Source organism: Candoia aspera, chromosome 1, assembly GCF_035149785.1.
Source record: "Candoia aspera isolate rCanAsp1 chromosome 1, rCanAsp1.hap2, whole genome shotgun sequence".
In the NCBI taxonomy this organism is placed as follows: domain Eukaryota; kingdom Metazoa; phylum Chordata; class Lepidosauria; order Squamata; family Boidae; genus Candoia; species Candoia aspera.
This window is the reverse complement of record NC_086153.1, coordinates 100,882,452-100,905,860: the sequence shown is the minus strand read 5'-3', so window position 1 is coordinate 100,905,860 and position 23,409 is coordinate 100,882,452. Positions and strand designations below refer to the sequence as shown.

At 35.8% G+C, this 23,409-nt stretch overlaps 1 protein-coding gene across 3 annotated transcripts in view; it reads right to left on the bottom strand.

Annotated features, from left to right (window-relative positions):
- Positions 1–23,409, bottom strand: part of GOPC (golgi associated PDZ and coiled-coil motif containing) — a 39,686-nt gene that overhangs the window by 11,891 nt on the left and 4,386 nt on the right. The window contains exons 2-8 of one of the 3 annotated variants that reach the window (XR_010068460.1): positions 20,638–20,802; positions 16,016–16,191; positions 13,672–13,837; positions 13,255–13,350; positions 12,746–12,910; positions 9,985–10,165; positions 9,146–9,357 (exon numbers count right to left, since the gene is read on the bottom strand). Coding sequence is in view for 2 of the 3 variants with exons in the window: in XM_063310922.1 (XP_063166992.1) it covers positions 9,245–9,357; positions 9,985–10,165; positions 12,746–12,910; positions 13,255–13,350; positions 13,672–13,837; positions 16,016–16,191; positions 20,638–20,802 (1,062 nt within the window). In the remaining variant the exon portion in view is untranslated. Of the gene's footprint in view, positions 1–6,961; positions 9,358–9,984; positions 10,166–12,745; positions 12,911–13,254; positions 13,351–13,671; positions 13,838–16,015; positions 16,192–20,637; positions 20,803–23,409 lie in introns of those variants that run through there. The other 2 variants (XM_063310922.1, XM_063310934.1) reach the window with 2 other exon arrangements.

Below are 23,409 nucleotides of genomic sequence, written 5' to 3'. Positions count from 1 at the left end.
CTTATTGAGCCAAAAGAGCAGCTGAAAATAGGATGTGCATTCCACTGCAGCTGTGAAAAGCTGACTGAAGAAGTCCAGCTCAAGGTTGATAGAAACTCAGGAATACCTGCTTGATGTGAATGACAATGATAATGAACATACCATATTTTGTACAGGAGATCAAAGCAGTGTACATAGTCCTTCCTTCTGTTTGTCCCAACAGCATCCCTGTGAGGCAGGCTGGGATGAGAAAGAGTGACTAGCCCAAAGGTGCCCGGTGAGCTTCCATGGCTGAGGGTGGACCCATCTGGATCTCCCTGCTCCTAGTCCAACACCTTAACCACTATACTATGCTGGCTCTCTGTACAGATAAGTAATAACTGTTTCATAACATTTATTAATTATCTAACAAAAACTAAATTAAAAAGCTATCTTGGATAGTAGAGTGCCAACACACTGATCAAAACTCTATCATCTTTGACAAAATTTGAAGAATGGGTAAAATACCAGAAGATTTGAGGAAAGCAAGAAAGCCCCTCTGGCTTCTCTATTCAGACATATTAATAACACATTCCCAATGCCAAAAGACTGGAATAATTCTATTACTGTCCCATTTCTTAAGAAAGAAATTATCCAATTACCATCTGATTAGCCTCCTAAACATTCCCACTAAATTACATGCACATTTTCTGTTTTAAAAACTTCTGGATGGGCTAGAACGGGAGAAATTTCTAGACAACAAATGAGTAGGCTTTAGGGAAGGCCAGTCAACTGTGGAGTAATGTGCTATCCTACAGTACGTAGCAGAGAAATACACATACACCTATTCCAACTCCTTGTATGTTGCCTTCACTGATTTAAAGTCAACCTTTAACTCCCTGCCTAGAGAAAGACTGTTTTATTACTTTATAGACCAGAAGTTATTTTCCTAATTAGGTTGCTGCATGAAAATACAGTAATACAAGTCAGATGCGATAGCAGCAGCTAACTTTCTGCAGAGTTCTCAATCCAGAAAGGTGTGAAACAGGGTTGTATTCTGCCCCCCTACACACACTTCGTTTAAATGTCTATGTTATCAAAATCTTCACTACTTTAACTAAAGAAGAATTCCATCTCTCAAATAAATAGCTGTCTGTCCTTCTCAATGCTGGTGATGCAGCCATCATTTCTCTAAGTTTGAGAAGAAGAATATGGGTTGTAGTGGATTATTCTAGGGAAGAACTGCAGACTTTTTTTCTAACTGATCTGTAGTGATTTATGCTCTCATACTACTTTTTTAAAAAATACAGCTGTATTCTGAAAAGAATCCATAAAAGCAGTTTGATGCATTAACATTGCCGCAGGAAGAAAAAATTACATTAGAACATAATGCAAACATATGTTTGGTATTTGGATTTCTACCTAGCCAATTTTCAGCTGATCACAGATGGGTATGCAAATTTATTATATTGGCATTTTACTGAAGAAAATATCTATGAAATATCTAATCTAATGCATCCATTGTAAGAGAGAACAATACATTTTTTTCACATGTCTTCAAAAATAACAGTATTTTCTGGGGCTGGACAGATTCTAGATCACAGCTAAGTCCTACCAAATATGTTTTTTAAATGTTATCAATTGTCATTTTCTGTGACAATTCATCAAACACATTTGCACAAGTATCTGCACAAGTATCCGTGTGATATTTTCAGCCTGCATCTGAATACTTAAAATATACATGTTGAATACAACCCAAGTTATTATACCTATTAGATCTGCAAAAATTAAATAAAGCTTCTTAACTACAAACTGAAACACACACAGGAGAGACTTCTCCACAAAACAGGCCCAAAATGTTTTGGTATGTTAGGGAGTAAATGTCCACTCAAGGAGTGAAAACAAGTGCTTTTGTTTAACAACTTGTCAACAAAACAACTTCTTCAGAACAAATCTGGGCAATGCCTCAAGCATACTATTTTTAAATGTTTTGCAAAAATAAACATAGCCAATACTACCACAAAAGGTGACCGTAATTACTAAAACACAGCTTCTGAATAATAAAGTGACAATGAAAGAATCGCTACCACAAAAATTAGTAAAATGTTAGGTATGTTATTTTAGTCTTCAAATCAGTAGTCATTTTAAAGGTGAGACCAATCTTCTAAGTACTGTAAGATATTCAAATTAGTATCTGTAAAAAATAGTACTATAGAATCAGGTAATTGATTATATGTTGGTGGATATAAGACACAGACACTGCACAATTCTTACTAGAAATACGAATTTTAAGAAAACAAATCATATGCACTTTGATTTCTGTTGAAAGCAATGATCTAGGAAAGGATACATTATAAATATAACAAGCAGATCTTATTTAAGGCAGCTTTCCTGACTTATGAAACAAGCAAAGCTGTTTATCTTTCAATGAAGCCATCTGTTTTTATAGACAGCTTGGTAAACCTAACACAGATATGTTGATGTTTGCCCAACAACATAAACAAACAGTGCAACTAAGTCTTATTGCAGACATAAATTATATTGAGTTGAAAACTACATAAAATATACAAATTTATGTGGTAGTATATTTTTATTCTGTTTCTCTTACCTAGTGACTGGCAAAGATGCTGAAATGTATGCATAGTAATGCAGAGTTTATCTTAAATTTCCAAAGTATTTATCTAATAGGTTTAATAATCTGGAATCATACTCTACTAATTTTGGAGTATTTTACTATACTCAATCCTGGGCAAAACAAAATTGCTCTGAATTTGAAATCACATGTAATGTTTAATAACTATTTCAGCTGAACTGGACAAACTAAATTAAGCTGAAGAATGTTTATTTATGCCAACAAAAAAACCAATGGGACCAACATTAGTTCTAAAATTGCAGTATTTGTTTTAGCCAAGCCTTCTCTTCTTCTTCCTCTTATATATGACACCAAGCAATAAAAACATCTCCTTTCAAATCAGCATTACATCTATGCATTGAATCACTGGCCTCCTGCATAAATCATTTCAAAAGGCAACTGAGATCAAAGAAAAACAGGGTTGTATCATATTTTTGTTAATGATTCAGATCCAAATCAGGTAGGCAATTATACATCCAAAGGAATCTCTGGCCAAATGGAAGGAGGAGTCACTGCATTGATGAAACTCAGTCTCTCCTCTCCCCTGGAACAGCTTACCCCAGATATCTGGGCTGCCCCCTACTTACTACAGTTTTGGAGACCCATAAAAATATGGCTCTTTAAAATGAGATCTAAGGATGAGTAAAATTATGCTACCCCAAATTGTGGTACTTCGGAGTGATTGGTTATAATTGCATTAATTGATTTTTTGTTTTTAATTTGATAATAATACAGGAAGCCACTGCAATTCTCCAGAAATGGGGTGGCATAGAAATTGCAGCAATAAAATAAACACATAAACAAATAAAAAGTTATATTATAATGATGGTTTCTACTTAAGCTATTGATGCCTAAGCAACTTTTACTGCAATTAATATGCTATTAACATTCGGCCTTTTCCCTATGAATTTAATCCTTTGAATTATAGAGTATGTCTCATTTGTTATAAGTGAACATTGGTAACAGACCATACAGACATCAGTGAATATTACTTCAACAATGGATAAACAAGTGCAGAGTCAGAAAGAAACCCAACAGATTTTTACTGTGTATTTTAAATAAAAGAAAATCATGGATTATGTACAGTACTACTTTTACCATCGGCTATTTTGAATACCCCATGGGCAGGAAAGCAGAATACAAATCAAATCAACAAATAACAAATACCTTTATAACAATCCTTCAAGGATTTTTTCAAATATTACGCCTCTCCCGTGCAAGAAAACATGTCTAAATAGTCTAAGAATTAAGCAAAAGAATAAGTACAATCTTCCAGCACCTATATAAACAAACCATATAATCCTTAAAATCAGGCCAAGATCTGTCAAATTTTATATGTGTGTTTTCACCAAAAGTACTTTCAAATGTAAATGGGAATTTTACTAATTTTCACTTTGGATGATGATTCCTTGTATTGCATTAGATGCCACACCAGAACTTTTCTGGCTCTTGGGAGTATTTCTGCAAGGCAGTGATAGGCTACTCTTGGAAGGAAAGTCTTTGAAATCCTGTCCAAATTTTGCAAATATTCACCAGGAGTATTTGCGGTGGAGGAAATCTGCCCCATTTGCTACCTTCTTCTGACAAAAGTCTTCTATACTTAGGCTCTGCATTAATGGGAATTGGGAAATCGCATCATAAAAAGGACAATCTCCAGTTTCTTTTCTCCCAGTGAAGGTATTCATGTTCTTGTTCCAAAATGCTATATAAGCAGCTTTTTGAAATATTCATACAATATTTTTAAGCAAACAATCTCATAATGCTGTATGTACTCCTAAATCATCACTGAGACGGCTATCCTCCAGCATTTCATTATTTATTCATTTATTCAAATTTGCTGTTACCTAACTGAGGTTAACTTACTGAAATGAATGTAAAAATTATACTGAGCCTAAAACTAAGCTACTGCAGTCTAATATAACTTCAGCCATTTAGTAAAAAAAAAAAAAAATGGAGTGGATATGGTTATGCCACTTCACAAGCACTGAAGTACTTTTTTTTTCATTTTATGAAAGCAAGTCTGCAGGTTATATCAAAAGCAACCATTCCTTTCTATACTTTTATATTAATTTATACTAATTCAGTTTACAAGAGCAAGGGGAAACTGGATACCCAAAATATTAAATCTATACTAATTTGCTCTTCCCTTTATAGACATTCAACTAACTTTTATACCATTAGCTATTTTTTAAACTAGCTTTGCACTAACGCAATCACCACCTCCACTTACTTCTTTTTAAAATTATAAACTATCCTACAGCAGTAGCTGTCAGGACAACATACTTTACCAACCATAACAACAGCAAAAATGTTAGCCAAAACAGGGAAGCCAACTGCCAGTAGCCACTGTTTAATACAGTTACTGGTCAAACAACATAATTGCCCAATCAGGCTCTCTCATCAAGTTACTATAACCAGAAGGGATCCACAACAATTTGCTGCTCACATATTCAGATGCTTGAGGGACCTTCTGTGCTCCTTAGAAGGTCCCTCAAAAAACAAATTCACTGACCCTTCACTTTCTAAGATTACAAATCAGAGAACACAGACATATTGCTTCATTTCCCTTTTTGAACATATCTTATTAAAATGTGGAAGAATCTGCTGCCTACCTCAATATACATGATTGCCTTTGGATGGCATTAAATACAATTATAAATGACATTCTATTTAGCTGAAATTTCTGTCCTGATAGACTATTCTATTTCAGTTGTAAACAAAAAGAAACTGTAAAATGTTGTAAATTAATTGTTCAGAGCACAGTAATGTTTTGTTTGTGAAAGGTCCCCTGTGCAAGCACCGAGTCATGTCTGACCCTTTGAGGGGACACCACTTTCGCGACATTTTCTTGGCAGACTAGAGCGGGGTGGTTTGCCATTGCCTTCCCCAGCTGTCACCTTCCCCAGCAAGCTGGGTCCTCCTTTTACCGACCTCGGAAGGATGGAAGGCTGAGTCGACCGGAGCCAGCTACCCGGGAATCCAGCTTCTGCTGAGATCGAACTCAGGTCATGGGGAGAGTTTCAGTTGCAATACTGCCACCTATCACTCTGCACCACATGAGGCTGTTTCATTTAAACACTATTAAAAATAATCTCAGACTTAGCTTGCATTTGAACGTATTATGAAAATATTGTGTATCTGAGATGAACATAAAATGGAGAAGTACTGTAAAATATTATATAACAAGAGTTGGATAATATCACAAAACATTTGTGACACACTGGATTGGTATATGACTATACCAGGGAAAAAATGAATTTCCGTTCAAGGAAATTCTGTTCATCCTCATTTTTAAATCAAGATTTAGTGAATGATTTCTCAAATCTAATTTTCTAGTGTTGCAGGATTAACAACATGCTTGTCACCTATTAAAAAAAAAAAAAGAAATCACAAAAATTGTTTAGACAACTGCTAGAAACAAATATAATACACTTAAAGTGAAAGATACAAACATTTATCAGAAATGTATAAAACTGAAAGAATTCATATTGACTTTTCCAGAAACTCATGTTAAGTCTAATTTGTAATTTCCCTAGAAAGAACAAGGTGAATATTTCATTTATTGCCAAAGAAGGGAAAAATATGAGAAGCCACATCTGCTGAATCCATGTTACCCTGCCAGTCTAGCAAGCCCACAGGGATTATTAAGTAGCAGTGGAATTCCTATCCACTCATAACAGCATCAGGGCAAACATTTCAAAAATTTATCTAAGTATAGCCAGAAAAACTACAAAGATTATCAAACTGATTCTCTTTCCCTGCTGCTATCTGTCATGTAATTCAGTGACTTGCTTTTAATAAATGGCGGTGTGCAAGGGAAATAAAACAGAAATGGACTACTGCAATTGTTATGAAAAGGAAAAAGAAAGATACACAGCTCTGTTTTGAGATATACTAAGAACTGACACCAAATAGAAAGAACGCTTATTAAATTCAAAAGAGAGGGATACAATTTTTTTCTCATGCGTTCTGCACACAAAAATGAGCTGCAGCATTAAAGTTCATGAGCTATATTTCTTTTCAAGTCCTACTGAAACTCCTTCTATAAGCATTCTATCAACCTTTTGAGGAGTTTGTGAATGTACCAGTGTTTAAATTGGAGAGTTGCACTTTAAGTCCTTCTCCAACTTCTCTGCATGAATTCAGAGAATGAATGCATCTGTTCAAATGCCACATCATACCCAATTTATACATTGCTTGTATTTCCTGCTGCAAAATGAAAAATTAAATCCCAAAATACCACATACACAGTACTTAGTAGATGAGATAGCCAATTCATACATTCTTTTCCGTCTCATTGCCTAATTGAAACTCCTGGCTTGCCTTGGAAATAGCATTCCGGTTAAGATAATTTTAATATTGAGACATTCATTGGGGCAGCAATTAAAATTTACTGCAAATTAAATACAATTCCATGAGCAAGTGACTGGAATGATGCACAAAAGTTATTTTATGAGCAACATTATAAATGGCAAAATATTTGCATACAGTATTTACATTTTAAAGTTCTCTATAAATATGTAAGTAGTGCACCTAGAAGAGACATATTTAACTGTGTTCTATAACACAACATTTTCAACACTAAACATAAGGTTAACTGACATTACATTAAAGGCCTTTTTATATTTTCTCCATTTATGTACAATCAATAGAAAAAACACTTACAAAGTTTCATGTTACATTATTTTCACTCTCAAAATACATCTTTAAATATTACATTTCAATGGCCTGCAGGGAAGTGAATGGAAAGCAGGCGTTTCATGCTTTATCCTATAATTTAAAAAATTACATGGTTTTTAACCATTTGCATACAGAGAGTGTACATTCTAATAAGACACATATGTATATGTTTATATGTGGGTATGTGGGTGTGTAGGTATGTATACACACATGTACCTAAACAAACACACACGCACACATACACAGCAGTACAAGAATTTAGCCAAGACAATCCCATTAAGATCAACATATTCTAAAAGTGCCTCGAGCTTTCAGGTTTTGGGACATTTGGGTTTTTAAAAAAGTAATACCAAAAATATAGTTCTGTGAAGTATTAGGGCTCTAACAATTTTTTTGCTAGTCCTGCATGAACCTGACAAGATACAGAATATACTTGACTCTCCCTTTTTCATAGATGGTTCATGAAAACCTCTTAACATAGCATGACATGAGTCACTGATGGCATGGTGACCACTGATTAGAAATCTGATTAGTAATTATTAACCCCCCATTATCAAAGTAGAGAACTTCTCCTACAACAGCTCTACTCACATGGACAGTTAGCTTGTAATATATGACAGCAAGTTTGCTGCTATAATCTTGCCTCCAGAAAGTCATGTATGATTGGGGCCTACTAGCGACTTATTTTTCATATGACTAGAGGCTTGGGTAATGATTACATGGTCAATTACCCCACATAAACTGATGACTAGCCGTTAACTATAACTTATAATGAGGCAGTGCTGTTTACTATGTGCCCAATAATTTGCCTCTCTTACCACACTAAAAAGAATCACGCGAACCTACTGCTCTTGCAGAGAATTTTAGTAACAAGTTTAAACAGCCTTTCTTCATGCCATTAAAAAAAATCCCCCCTCCCCAATAATCACTAAGAATACAATCAGACCTATTGTGAATAGAAACTGAATGATCAATTTGTAGTTATCTACAATATGAACAGGACAAAGGTGAAATTGGGCCCTTGGAACAGCCCAGAGCTAATTTAAATGAGCTACATTTTACAAGTTTAGAAATACAGAATTATGAATCTATTGAACACTGGATTCCTTCAGATAAGCTAGTTCTTATATGACACTGTGCAGTGACCACAAAGTTATTGAGCAGTAGGATGGACAACTACATGAATCCAACCTTACCCAGCTTGGACAAAATAGACACACCTACAACTCTTAAGGACAGACTGAAGTCAAATCCATTTCACATTCTGTGTTTTTAAAAAATAGCATTAGTATTCTGCTTGATGCTTTAGGAAAACATTCAAATCCAGCAGTGACTGGCAAGAATATTTGAAAGGAGAAATGTATAAGATGGCTTCAAAATAAATACTTAATCGTTATTTAAAATCTTACATGTGCATATTTAAAGCAAAATCTATTTTTGTATATTATGAAGTTTGGTTTTTTGCTGCTCACCTTCCTACAAGGTGCATTTTAAAACCATTAGCTGACTAAGCTGAGAAAACCCCACTGAAAAGTCATGCTTTAGTTAGCTAAAGACTATTAAGTTAAGTTAGCTGAAGACTATTTCATTAGCAAATGGATGCCATTTTGTTTGGCTGGTTGTTTCTGGTATATGTGAGAAGAACCAAGCATCCCACTTCTTCTGTATTTTTCTATTTGTGTGTTTGTAGGAACAATACAAAATGAGCTCAAGAGAAGTCTTGGGGGGAAATAATACTTCAGTGCTATAATTCATGGGCAACTTTTCAGAAAAGTGGAACATTCTGCACATTTAGACTTGCTCATAATGAAGCCCTGAGGTAAGCAACCAGAACAGATTTTTTTTACAGACAATGGTAACACAGTGTCTCTTTACCTTATGAACAGTCCTTCACTGTAACTTTCTGTGGCATTTATCATATAGAACAGCCCATGAAACCCATCTTAAGGGAGAGACTAGTCCCATTCAGGGGGGTTAGGCTAAGCTCTCAGAAGACTGGGCTAGTTTAGATACAGTCTCTTCAGTTTCAATTGTATTCCCCAGGTCTCCATTTTCATGGCCATCAATACTTGCTTTCTTATCAAATACTGTAAGAAAAAAAAATAACACACTGTAGAATGAAAGGAGCAACTTTTTGTGACAATGATCAGTGTTGCCAATATCTGGTCCAGACACCAAATATCTAAAATTGAGGAAATCCCGAGAGAAAGAGATGTACACATATACTTTAATTCTGAGATTCTACTGGGAGCACACAAGGGCACTGTTGACATTATGGCACTCGGAGAAACTGCATTGTAAATTTTAAGATTTAGAATTTAAAACGACCATCACTTTTTTTTCCTGGAAAAAAGAAAGCTTGTTTCACTGCTGCATTAAGAATCCATAATTTCAAGAGTTCTAGGAAAGGGGCTATTTATCTGTATACAGAAAGAGCTAAGGACGGGAACTAGAAGAATGATTACTGGCAAAATTATTACAATTATTACTGTCACTGAACGATTCTATTTGCCACTTATCAACCATGTTGGGGTATCGAGGTGGCAAAACCCGTTCTAAAGATAGAGAATCCTAAGTGTAATTGGCAAATAAATTTAGTAATATGCAGGGTTCATTTTAATTAACATTTACCAAAACAGATATATGAAAAACCAGAATAATTTCATTTTGATTTAGTTGACCTTCATCTCTAGTCTTTCTTTAAGAGGCTTTACCTTGCAATGGTTTGACATCTCCACTTCCATCTTTTCTACCGGAAGCACAATTGCTACCTTCTTCCAATTCATCAAGATACAAACGATAGCGATGTCCACTCTCATCCTCATATTCTACATTTTCATCATCTGAGTCTACTTCAGGAGCAACATACACAACTTCAAATTCAATTTCCCCTCTCTAGAATACAAAATAAAAATTATCTTGCTGCTAAAAATGGATAATCTGATATGAAAAGCAATGGAAGAAATCCTGAATAATTAGTATAAAATACAGTGCAAATCAATTTATATCTGATCCTACAACAGAATGAAGACAATTTGATTTTAGATCTTCACGTGCACCATGATGAGCAAGCTACAAACCCAAAAGACATAGAATTAAAGGTGCACCTCATCTGTCACTCTTCTGCTCATGCATTGATTTTCCCCTCTTTATTTTATAACATTGAGCAATGGATCTTTAGAACCACAGAAGTATGTAATACAATAGCAAAGGAAAAAAAAGAGCATGAAAGAATAGGTTGCAACATGAGAAGTCTTGAAATAAATGCCCATATAGCATATTCACTGATAGAATCATCAATAGAATAACAACCTTTCAAAAAGAAGCCTTTTTGGATACTCTGATTTAAAAGCCAGAAACACATGGATTGTTTCTCAGCTTTAATTCTGATCTGTGGGAATCCTTCCTGGGATGTGAGCAGTATGTGTGACATGTATTTATTTATTTACTGTAATTTTTATATTGCCCAATCTGAAGTTTTGGGGCACTGTATAAAAAACCTAAGAAAGATTCAATTAAATCTTACTGCCTCAATTAAAATTTTACAACACTATAAACATATAATCAAATGCCTGTTTGGAAAGTTTTTCATATTTTCTTGAATGCCAGAAGTGAAGGGGCAAGATATGTCTCCAGTGGCAGCATACTCAATTAATTTGCAGTAGTGGGTTTCCTCTGAGTGCAGTTTTGGCACTGCATTTTGTACCAGCAGCCCCACATACAGCATACTGCGGTGATCCAACTGCATAGTAAAAATTAAGTGAGCTACCATTGACAAGACCTCCTAGTCCAAGCAGGGCCATAACTGGCACACCAGACAAAGATGTGCAAATATTTCTCCACCAAAGCTTTCACCTGCTTTTCCAGCAAGAGCTGCAAGTCTAGGAGGACTCTTAAGTCATGGACCAACTCCTTCTGTGGAGGCATGACCCAGCCAAGAGTAAATACCAGACCCAGATTTTTACAGACAAGAAATTCCATCTTGCTAGGGTTTAATGAGAGCTTGCTTCTGACTATCCAATCTCATATAATCTCTAGGCATCTGTTTAAGACCTATTTAAATACATCTGACTAGGCCTGGAATTATAATGCATACCTGAGTTGCATCAGCACACTGATATTACCTTACTGCAAACTGATGAATGACCTTTCCCATTGGTTTCATATAAATGTTAAACAACATGGGTGCGTGGAGCAAGCCCTGAGGAACGCCACATTGGAGCAATCACATGCTTGATTGTTCCTTCCCCACTACTGACAGGAACTGTCCACTCAAGTAGAAGTGGAACCATTGAAAAAAGGTGCCTCTAACTCCCAACTCTTAAAAGAGTCTGAGAGAATACCATAGTTGATGGTATCAAATTCTGCTTGGAGAGCTAATAGGGCCAAGAAGTGTAAACTCCCCACTTTCATGTCTCCGCTAACGTCATCCACCAGAACTATCAGTGCTGTTTCCATCATTAACTGCACCCATATCTCAACTGAAAGGGAACCAGATAATTTGCTTCCTGTGGGATCCTCTGTAATTGATAATAAATGGTAATAAAATGGTAATAAACACAATTTTAAGAAATTCAAAATAATCTGTTCATGCGTTAAGATAAACCAGAATTTCAAAGAATTTGGATTATGAACAAACAAGCATAATAATACATGGACCTCAATCCTGTTTATTTTATTTATTTATTTATTTTCTATCTCGCCTTTATTATTTTTATAAATAACTCAAGGTGGCGAACATACCTAATACTCCTTCCTCCTCCTATTTTCCCTACAACAATGCTGTGAGGTGAGTTGGGCTGAGAGAGAGTGACTGGCCCAAGGTCACCCAGCCGGCTTTCATGCCTAAGGCAGAACTAGAACTCACAGACTTCTGGTTTCTAGCCTGTTGCCTTAACCATTAGACCAAACTGACTCTTTTTACTTGACTTATCCCATAAGAAGCAGGTAAACAAACTATTAAGTTCATTCCATCTGTAGCAAAAAGAGGGAATGGCCTTGAAGGATAGGAGGAAGAGCTGACAAGGAAACAGTCAGATAAAAGGGGCTTGAGCCTGGGCCAAGAAAGTAACTTGAGAAAACATCTCAAACAAGCCCTTCACATGAAAATAAAGGGAGGGAGGGGGAGCAGACTTGAAAGATTGATCTCAGCTCTACAGGATAGACCAGACTAAGAAACCAATGCCATGTAGATCAGTACTACCTTTATTGTAACAGCTATAGTAACAGAATTTTGCAGTTGGAGAACAATACATCAACATGCTGGCTTAATGAGAGTAACTCAGAGTTCCTGGAAATTCTGGCTTCATAGATGTGTCTAATAATAGACAATGCTCATTTTCCACAATTAGAAGACATAGTAAAACATGACTCAAATGCTGAAATTGAAAACAAATCTTGTGGTGTACCTATTCCAAAAGAATAGGGGGGAAAATATGATATATAGTTGTATATGAACATTATATACAAAATTACCTGTTGTGAAAGAATAGTTACAGCTTCTTTGTGTTTGGCATCTCTTAGATTAACTCCATTAACTGCCAGAATGGCATCTCCAACATGCAGACCTCCACATCTATCAGCAGGCTGACCCGGATGAATTTCAGAGACTAAGATGGGAACACCATGCTCCTTTCCTCCCTATCACACCAATAATGAGTAAGTCAGACATTTCTTCATATAAATCAGAATTCTTCATATTAAGTTTCAAAAGAATGTTGAATTTATATTGCTCTCTATTCAGCAAAACACACTAATATATTTGCTACTCAGTATTTAATGCATACTGCAACTAGGAAAGCTTTACAGTTTTATAGTAAATTAGAAATCTTGTGGTGACTTTAATGAGAATATTAATATTAATATGGAACATTAGATAAATAACATGGGCTATTACAACATGAAAGAAATGCAAAAGGATATGAAAGCTATTTGAAAAAAGTAATTTCTGGGAATAGAAATAAGAAAATAAATTTAAATATTACGGTAATTGAAATGCCTAGTCCTTCGTGGTCTTCTTTAACCAAGAGAACTTTTCTGATTGGACCAACTCCTTGACTCTTCTTCAAGGAATCTGGATTCTAATTTAGGAGTTAAAACAATATGAAAAAGTTTATGTAGGCTTTCAGGATCATTATAAAAAGCAAATAACAATTCACTATCTGTTTGCTTAGTCTGGCTTTATTTAGAAATGTTCAGAATTAATATTTGTAAGAATTTAGTAAGTAGTGCTCTAATTAAGTCTTCGTTTAAGAATGTGAAAGTGAGATACCTAATTAAGATTCGCACATGTAGCAATTGTTCTAAGCCTTATCAATTTTTTTGCATCAAATATATGGATATATTCAATACGAATCACCAAAAGACAAACTAGATGTAAACAAAACCTAAAATCAACTTACATGCCCTGGGGGTGCTTGCATGGGTCGTTTTAGATCATTTCGACCCCGACATGCCCTGATCACAGTTTTGTGCCGGTGCAGATGGATTTCAGCTTCTAGCTGGTTCCAAAGTTTGTCATGGGCAGGTCCTTTCATATCTCTACCTAACAACTGAATTTGTTGAACCCTACATAATGAAAATAAAATGTGATATATATCTTCAGCTACTCTTCCTTTTCCCTTCTTAGTTTCATATTCAGATATTATCTTGTGACTAACATTACTACAATTATAGCTGCACAAAGTAGGTAGGCAAAGCATAGAAAGCATTAACAATAGTTTTAGTCTGAATCACATGAGCAGCAGGGAGGAGAGCGTAGGGCTTAGAATGAAGGAGTTGGCAACATTCAGAGCAGTTGTCTGACTGCTTCTCCCAATAGGGCTTAGAATTAAGGAGTTGGCAACATTCAGCGCAGTTGTCCAACTGCTTCTCCCAAAGGGATGCGCTAAGGGATTTTTTTTCTGGAAAGTTTTTCTCCACAGACATCACCCTGATTCAGCCCATTTTCAAAATTGTTCTTTCTCTTGCTATTTTCTCCCCCAAATCAAATGTGGACCTCTGTTCAATATACTTGTGCTGAAAGACACCTGAACAGATAGAGAGATAGATGATCCTGACCTCCTTTATACAACTGATTTCCATTTTGCTGGGTTGGAAAGCATGGAAAAGGCTACCAGACTATTCTACAGCCAGAATAGTACATACATGTCTCATCTCTCTTAGGAACAGCTTCAAATAATGGTCTTAATATTCTCCAGCAGAGATACTTTTAAAAGAAGCCCATAATTATACTAACTGAAATTCTTATAGCAAATTCTTCCATATTCCTCATGCAATTCTCAGGTAGTCCTCAACTTACGACCATTTGTTTAACGATGGACCGAAGTTACGACTGCCTCGAAATGGGTGCTTCATGGCCTGTAAAGCACTTCCAAGCATCACAAAATGTCACACCACCCCCCAGCAGTCACACGATCACATTTCAGGCCCTTGGCAACCGGTTTGCGTTTATGACTGGTTGCAACATCCTGTGGTCACATTATCATACTTGGTGATTTTTTTTTTGCCATTTTCTGGCAAAAAATGGCCATTGGGGAAGCTGGATTTGCTTAATGACCACTGTAAAAATGGTCGTAAAATTGGGTCCAGTCACATGGTGACTCGACTTATGACCACAACAATTTATGATGGAAATTCCGGTCTCCCAATTGTGGTTGTTAAGTCGAGGATTACCTGTATGCTGTATGGTAAGAGTTATTTGTTTTTTTGTTTGTTTTAAAGGATTTATATGGCTGCCCAACTCAAACATGACTCTGGACAGCATACAGAAACCAGTAAACTAAGAATACAAGAGAAAAACAAGCTCATACAACTAAAACAACTAAAACAATCACATAGTGATCAGAGGCTAAAATATCCCACCAAATGGGAACTCTGCTCATCCTGGCTCAAGCACATACCAGGAAAGAGCCAGGTCTTAACTGCCTTTCTAAAGGCTTGCAGAGTCAGGGCCAACTGTATGTTGGGTGGGAGGTTGTTCCAAAGGGCAGGGGCTGGCACAGAGAAGGTCCTATAATCTTGGGTCCCATAAATGACATTGGTACAAAGAAAGGACATGGAGCATGCCTATTATAGTATGTGTAGATACCATTAAGAAAAGACAGTCCTGCATGTGTCTAATGGTTTGTGTTTTTACTGAGCCTTGATGCAGTTTTTGTTTTAATATCATCCTTTGTTTTTGTTTGTTTGCTGCCCAGAGTTTCTTGGATAGATAGGCATCCATATAAATTGGATAAATAAATAATAAATAAACCCAGCCCTATGTTATACAGGGCTTTATAGGTAGCAACCAGAACCTTGAATTGCACTCAGAAACCAGTGCAGCTTACAGAGTTAGAGGTATTATGTGGGCATAACAAAGAACGCCCATAACTATCTGTGCTGCTGGATTCTAGATCAATTATAGCTTCTGAATGGTCTTCAAGGCAGCCCCATGTAGATCATGTTGCATAATGCAACCAGGAGGTCACTAAGGCGTGAGTGACCATGAGCAGGAATCCCCAATCCAGGAATGGACATAATTAGTGCACAAGGCAAAATTGTGCAAAGGCCTCTGACCACAGCTGCCACCTCTTTTTTGAGCAGGATCTGTGAGTCCAAAACTACCCCCAAATTGCAGATTGAATCTAAGTGGGGTAGTGCAACTCCACTCAGAATCAAAGATGAAATGTTTCCAGTTCCAGGACCCATACAAAAAAAAGTGCTTTATCTCCTAGTTGTTGTTCTTGTTTTTGTCAAACATACCTTCCAGCTAGTTCTTTATCTAAGTATTTGGCTGCAAGTCTAGCTCCATATACTTCAGCCTGAAGCACAGCTATGTGTCGACGAAGAGCCTCGTTTTCCTTCCGGAGCAACTTCACTTCAGCTTCAAGTTGGGCTTCTTTTACCTTTTCCTTCTTGTTGGCTTCAAGTTCTCTCTCCTGGAAAAATTAAACAAAATCCTAATGATTTTCATCACAAATTTAATAGCTTCATTCTGTAGATATGAACACTGCCATACATCAATGGATCTTTTTACAGAAAATTACCTATGACACTGAACTATGCACAACTGGATGCTACACTTTTGACAGCAAAAGCTCTGTCCTAAAAAAAAAAGACAAAACCAGTCACACAGCAAAATAGTCCTTCAACTAAAATCAAAAATATACAAGCCCCCTCAGAGTGTTCCATCTAACTGCCAACATTTCTCTACAACAGAAAGCAATCTGGCAGAAAATCTGGAAAGCTATTTGTACAAAAATAAATAGCTATAAATTATAATCATGTGCCCCTTAAATCCTGCTATGCTATCTCACCATGGAAGGGGTGGGGGGAATCGTTCCTGAGAGGGATGAGCAAATGTTATTAGGAGCGTACAACAAAAGTTTACGTTCCCAGCACAGACACCCAAAGCATGAAGGTCATTCCAGCTGCCCAACTAAAGGAAGTGGGCACCTACATTGGGTGGCAGAGATACAAGAAGATGCTGGAGGTTGGTGATCACTTCAGTGGCAATGGCAAAGGCATAATTTTATACTGCACAGAAAGCAATGGTAACCACTCCTATATTTTACCAAGAAAACCACATGTAAGCAATATAAAGTGACTGATAATATAGCACCAGATGATACCAGACACCTTTTCCATGCCATGCAGTAAAAGAAAATCCGAAGCTGCAAAGACAGAATTACACTGGGAACATGGAACGTAAGAAGCATGAACATGGGGAAGCTCAACACAGTGAAAGATCTACACACCAATATCTTAGGCATCAGTGAATTAAAATGGATTGGAATTTGACACTTTGTCAGATCATATTGTTTACTTAAACTTTAAACAAAGGACATGAAAAACGAAGAAGGAACAGCATTGCTTTCATAATCAGGATGTATATGGGAAAGAGAGTACTTGGGTACAATGCAGTCAAGGACTGAATAATATCAATTAGATTTTGCAGACAACCCTTTAATATGATTATTATCCAAGTCACTGCTGCAACCACTGATGCAAAAGAAGAGGAAGTTGATGAATGTTATGGTCAAGTTCAATCTGAAATGGATAGAACATGCAAGCAAGATGTGCTGCCTAGGTGGAGACTGGAAAACCATAGTTGGAAACAGTAAGGGGGAAAACATAGTTGGATTGTGTGGGGAATGATGCAGCAGGCAACGAATTGAAAGAGGTCAGTCTATATATCAATACCAAAGAAAGAAGACTTAACAGAGTCTACAGACTATTGTACAGTATCCTTAATTTCACATGCTAGCAAAATAATGCTCAGGATCATCCAATGTAAATTAGAGCTTCCAATGGAAAGAGAAATGTCAGATGTTCAAGTTGGTTTTGGAAAAGGCTGAGGAACAATAAACAACTACACACTGGACAATTGCAAAAGCCAAGTAAGTCAGTATGTGCTTCACTGATTACAGTGAATATTGATTGTATTGACGATGTCAAGCTTGGAATGTCCTTAGAAAAATGGGAATCCCAGAACATCTTGTAGTCCTCATGAGAAATCTATATATAGGACAGGAAGCCACAGTCCAGACAGAACATGGCAAAACAGGCTGGGTCCAGGTTGGCAAAGGAGTAAGATACTGAAGTGGTGGATAGCTTCTATCTTTTAGGATCAACTATCAGCAATAAAGGAACCAGAGTCAAGAAATAACACCACAGACTAAGACTTGGAAGGGTAGCAACGAAGGCCCTAGAAAAGATACAGTATTCAGATGCCATGCCATGCCTGTATCTACAAAGATGAGAATCATGCATGCATTGGTTTTCTTTGTGACACTCTATGGAAAATTGGACTTTGAAGAAGCAGGGTAGAAAGAATATTGATGTTTTTGAACTGAGAATACCATGAGTAGTCAAGAAAACAAACAAATGCATCATAGAGCAAATCAATCCAGAGTTCTCACTTTAGGCACAAATGACCAGGCTCAAATTATCATATTTTGGACACATTATGTGATGACCTAGCTCTCCTGAGAAGTTTATAATGGTAGAAGAGATGGAAGGAAAAAGAGGACAGCCAGCAGCTAGGTAAATGGACTAAGTTACAAAGGTGATGGTGTATAGTTAGAAGACCTGAAGGGCCTAACTGGGGGCAAATTTTCTTGGAAAAGGTCTATTTGTGTGATCAGTAAAAGTCAACAGTGACTTGATAATACATCAATCAATCAATCATCATGTATTTTCATGTCCCAAAATAAAGCAATGCAAAGCAATAATCATTAAAAGCACAGTATACAAGAGGAACAAAGACTTAATAAGTAATCAGACTGTTAAAATAACATACCTTAAAAAAGAGTATGTTTTTGAAAACATATAAGCATTTTAAATGTCCTAATCACATTAAAATACCATTTAATATATCCAATATCTATAAGTATGTATAAATATCTGTCTCCTAGAAAGTAAAATATGTCTCAAGCTGGAGCTTTTATATGAACTATTTTGCTTTGAAGAGTCTGAACTAACAAGCAACATATACATACATACATATGTGAATCACATGAATTTAATTAAGAACTTTTAATATCTCCATCTTGGAGTTTATATTTTATATTTATATGTATAGTTTATTTAAGAAATACTGTTTTTATTGTATTTCAATTTGTATTTATCTTAGTTTTATTGTAAACCATCCAGAGTCACTCTTTGAGTGAGGTTGGCAGTGACAAAATTTGAAATTTATATATATATATATCCAGTTGTATAATTAGGTTTAGTCATGAAGCTAATGCTTTTATGGAGAAAAATTACCTAGAATACCACCAAATAACAAAATAGAAAAAAAATGACACTTCATCTATATGTTATTGGGAAGCATATAACACTGCAGATATTAGACACACTTCAGACAATTACTCTTTTAAGATTCACTGTGTTTTGCACATGTTTTTGAATGACTGGCTACCATACCATGTCACAGAAACTTTTGTTCTGAGCCTAAGTGCATCATGTTGTTATTGTAAGGACACTAGATTCCTAACTGGTGACCTAACTGTGAATGTTTAATAACTTATCAAATTTCAACTCAACTTCAATAATCCCTTCAAAATTTTCAAGTTAGTCATAGCAATCAACATCAGCAATATAATCATGCAGGTTGGATGGAAAAAAGCATCCCATCTAAAAGAACGACTGAACCAACAAGTAGTTGGCTGGGAAGCTGCAGAAAAGGCAAAAAATGTATTTGAGATTAACTACCATTAAACGTCAGGGCCAAAATATGTATAAGACTCCTGTGCAGGTTTGAATTTAAATACAGATGAAGGCAGCAAATGAACTTACCATATCCTCCAAAGAACAGGCAGACTTAAGATGAGAGAAAAAAAGTATCATAATTAGAAATATTGGCCGAAGTATCAAACTACGTTAGATCAAACTACAGTAGCCCAAAGCTTGCAATCTAGCCATATATAAAGTCTGGTGAAAAACTGGCACAATGGAACTCAACACCCTGCTTACTTCATTAGTTATAATGAGGCGGTATCAAAACAGTTATCCAAACAATTACTATCTACATCTCTTATTTCCAGAATAAAATCTCAATCCATCAAAATAAAAGTTGTAAGAATTATCCTCAACACCATATTTTCAACAATAGAGCAACCCTATACAATCTTTACATAGAACGTAGTCTTTTTCTAGGTTTACATTTCTTATGCTATTATTTAGGACTGCAGCATAAATACAAAAAAATATTATCTGTTATAATCAGAGATGGGCACATCCCGCCCCCATACAAAAACAGGAGCAGAAACAGGAAAGGCAGAACTCTTTTCCTCTCTCTTATTAGGGTTCTTTCAACAACTGCCGTGCTTCTTCAAGAACCTTTAGGAAAATGAACTATGCTATGCTTGTTAACTGGGCTGCACAGAATTTGAGGATAAGGGGTTAGAGGCAAAGAGGGGGGAAAGCTTTTGTTGCTGACACCATAGTTAAGGAACAGAAAGGTGTATAAGGGAAGGTAGCAGAGAGAGGTGGCAGTGGAAGAATGCCAGAAATTCCTCTGCTGTTCAGATCTCTATTCCATGGATTGCTTATGTTACTGCACAAGCTAGAAAATAATGGAATTAGAAAACATTGTTGCCTTTTGCTTAGCTATTATAATATCCTGGCAGTGTCACATTATTTTAAAGCTTCGCATTTTACATGCTTAATTTGTGTTGTGGAAAGCTATGTTGTTAAAGCAACTAGCTAAGCATGTAAAAACTGTCTCTTAATAACTTAAAGCAGACAAACTGTATGTGTGTTTCACCCTGAACTTCTTAGAATGGAAAGGTAAAACCCACAATCTGTAACAGCCACACAAAATATTTTTATTTATTTATTTTACTGTAAGAATACTTGTTCTCTTTACTAAGAACACTTACCAATTTTGCCTTTATTGCCCCCGAGTCAACATTCTGCCCAGTTTTTGCATGAAGCTGAAGCTGAATGGCATGGAGTTGCAGTAGTTGGTCATGCACTTCTTTTTCTAATACTGCTTTTTCAGCCCGAGTTTCTGTCAATTCCGATTTCAGATCCACTAGCTGTGCCTGGAACACACAATGCCACTGAATAATCAACATCATTAAATATCTACAACATTGAGAAGAAATCTGATCCTTAAAACAATACCTCTCCTGCAAGTTTTTCTAAATCATCACTATCCTAAACATTTTTTTTCAAATATACAAAAGTCAAATATCAGATGGTAATTCAACTTCTTAAGGAGTAAAAGTGATTCCTCAAGAAGGCAGATTTGCAATAACACAATAACACTTTAGATGTATTTTTTAATTTGTGAAAGCTCACTCTATTCTAAAACAGAGTATCTCCATGATCAGCTATCATATGAATCTTCAGGCACCATCAGTATAATTACTAGGCATGAGCACGTAATATATACTAATTGATCAAGTTAGTGCATTTTTCTTAGATTTCTTGTTTTATATTATAATAGCTACACACTGTTCAGTTCATCATAAACAGTCTGTGCTAACATTCTTGATTTAGAAATACTGACTATGATTTACGAAACTCAGAATGGAAAAGATGATTTCCTTCTTGTATATATTTCATTCGTTGATTTACAAAATTTTAACAACTAAACCTTTATGACAATAGGTTATCAATAGATTATCAAGAGCCTCGTGTGGTGCAGAGTGGTAGGTGGCAGTATTGCAACCGAAACTCTCCCCACGATTAGAGTTCGATCCCAGCGGAAGCTGGATTCTCGGGTAGCCGGCTCAGGTCGACTCGGCCTTCCATCCTTCCGAGGTCGGTAAAATGAGCACCCAGCTTGGTGGGGAAGGTGACGACTGGGGAAGGCAATGGCAAACCACCCCACTATAGCCTGCCAAGAAAACGTCGCAAAAGTGACGTCCCCCAAAAGGGTCAGACATGACTCGGTGCTTGCACAGGGGACCTTTCACCTTTCACAAACCTTTATGACAATAGATTATCAATTGTCAAGAGACAACTGTTTCTGGTTAATTTTCTGAGTATACACCAAATATACCCTAAAGATTTTTAGAATAAGAAGCAAACACACTAAGTCATACCATATGAGTGTTTGGAGTGATCAATCAGAACTATACTGCAAGTGCAGAAGAATGTCTGTTTAAATTCCAAATCAGTTTGGCAATATTCTAACAGTTAGAACATAGAATTCTAAGGTTGTGAACGGTTAGTTTTACTATAACCTCTCAAGCCCACAGGTTGCTTCAGCAACACATTTGGAATTTGATTTAGTTCTTTTCTATTTAAAATGTACATTGTCCAAGTCCTTGACTAAGCCCTTTGTACTATCTTTGTGTACATCTAGTAAACTTCAGTGTTTGAACCTAATGATACTAGGTTCAAAAGAAGTGCATGATCTAGTTCATAGCTTAAGCATCTTTCAAACAGGTTCAAAAGAAGTAATAGATAATATTGATTTACTGTTTTTAAAATACATTTCTGATATTATTCTTTCTATGATTAGAATTAATACAGATTTATGTTTTCATGCAATTTATTTTTATTGGCATTTCAGATTCTAATATCATACTCATTTACCCTGCATTTTTTTTTGTTTTTTAAAGATTGCAGGTATGTGTACCAACTTTAACTCTTTGACTTTTCAGTAACTACTGAAATGGATAAATGGGAAAACTAATTTCAGGTTCATAGGGAATGTTGAACAACGTATTTACAATTATCAACCCCAAAGATACTAAGACCTACCATAATCCAAACAATGGCAACATGCTATAATTTATTATCACTTTTTAAACGTTGATTGCTCTTCTGAAAGTGTAAGAATGTAAAACAGACCTGCCTCAGAATGATTGTATAACAATTGTGTTATAGTTGCAACTTTGGATAAACGTATTACATAAAGTTATAATTAGCTATTGGGATGTTAAAATGCTGAGACATTTTTTTCTTTCAATTCTTTAACAGGCTTATTTCCTCTGAATAAAAGATTGCCAGTCACTATAGACATGCATATCTTCATTGCAGAAATACAAGGAAAAGGTAATCATTCATTTTAAAACTGTATTTCATTTTATTCTGCCTTTCAACACAAAGATTCATATGGATTGTCAGGAAGCTGCTGAGTAGTGTTTCTGGAAGTGCTTAGGCAATGAAAGAAAATCAGGAAAACTTAATTTTTTTAAAAAATGAAACAGTAGTTAAGAGGCTGGCACTCACTATAAACATTTAGTTCTCATCAGTACTAAATACACTGATGAAATCTCTTAAGATATAAAGTCAATGTAAGATTCCTTAAATCAATAAGTCCTGGATTAGAACACAAAGATATGTGCCCTGGTTTTTATCCATACATAAATTAGTTATAATCAATTATTTTACTATGTCTTTCTTCTGATTAAAGCAATGGGGAGATACATTTGAAGTTATTGATTTATCACATTTCTGGAGATGACCAGTAGCATTAACATTCAAACATCCATAATCTAATTATTACAATATTTAAAACATAATTTAGCTTTGAATTCTTTATCCTAACTCACAGGCTTCTGTCACACTGAAAGTATATTTTATGAGGTACAACTTATATATTATTTAGTTAAAATATTTATATACTGCCTATCGTGTCAAATATCTCCAGGCAGTGAACAATACTAATATATATTTTATAAACGTATAAAATT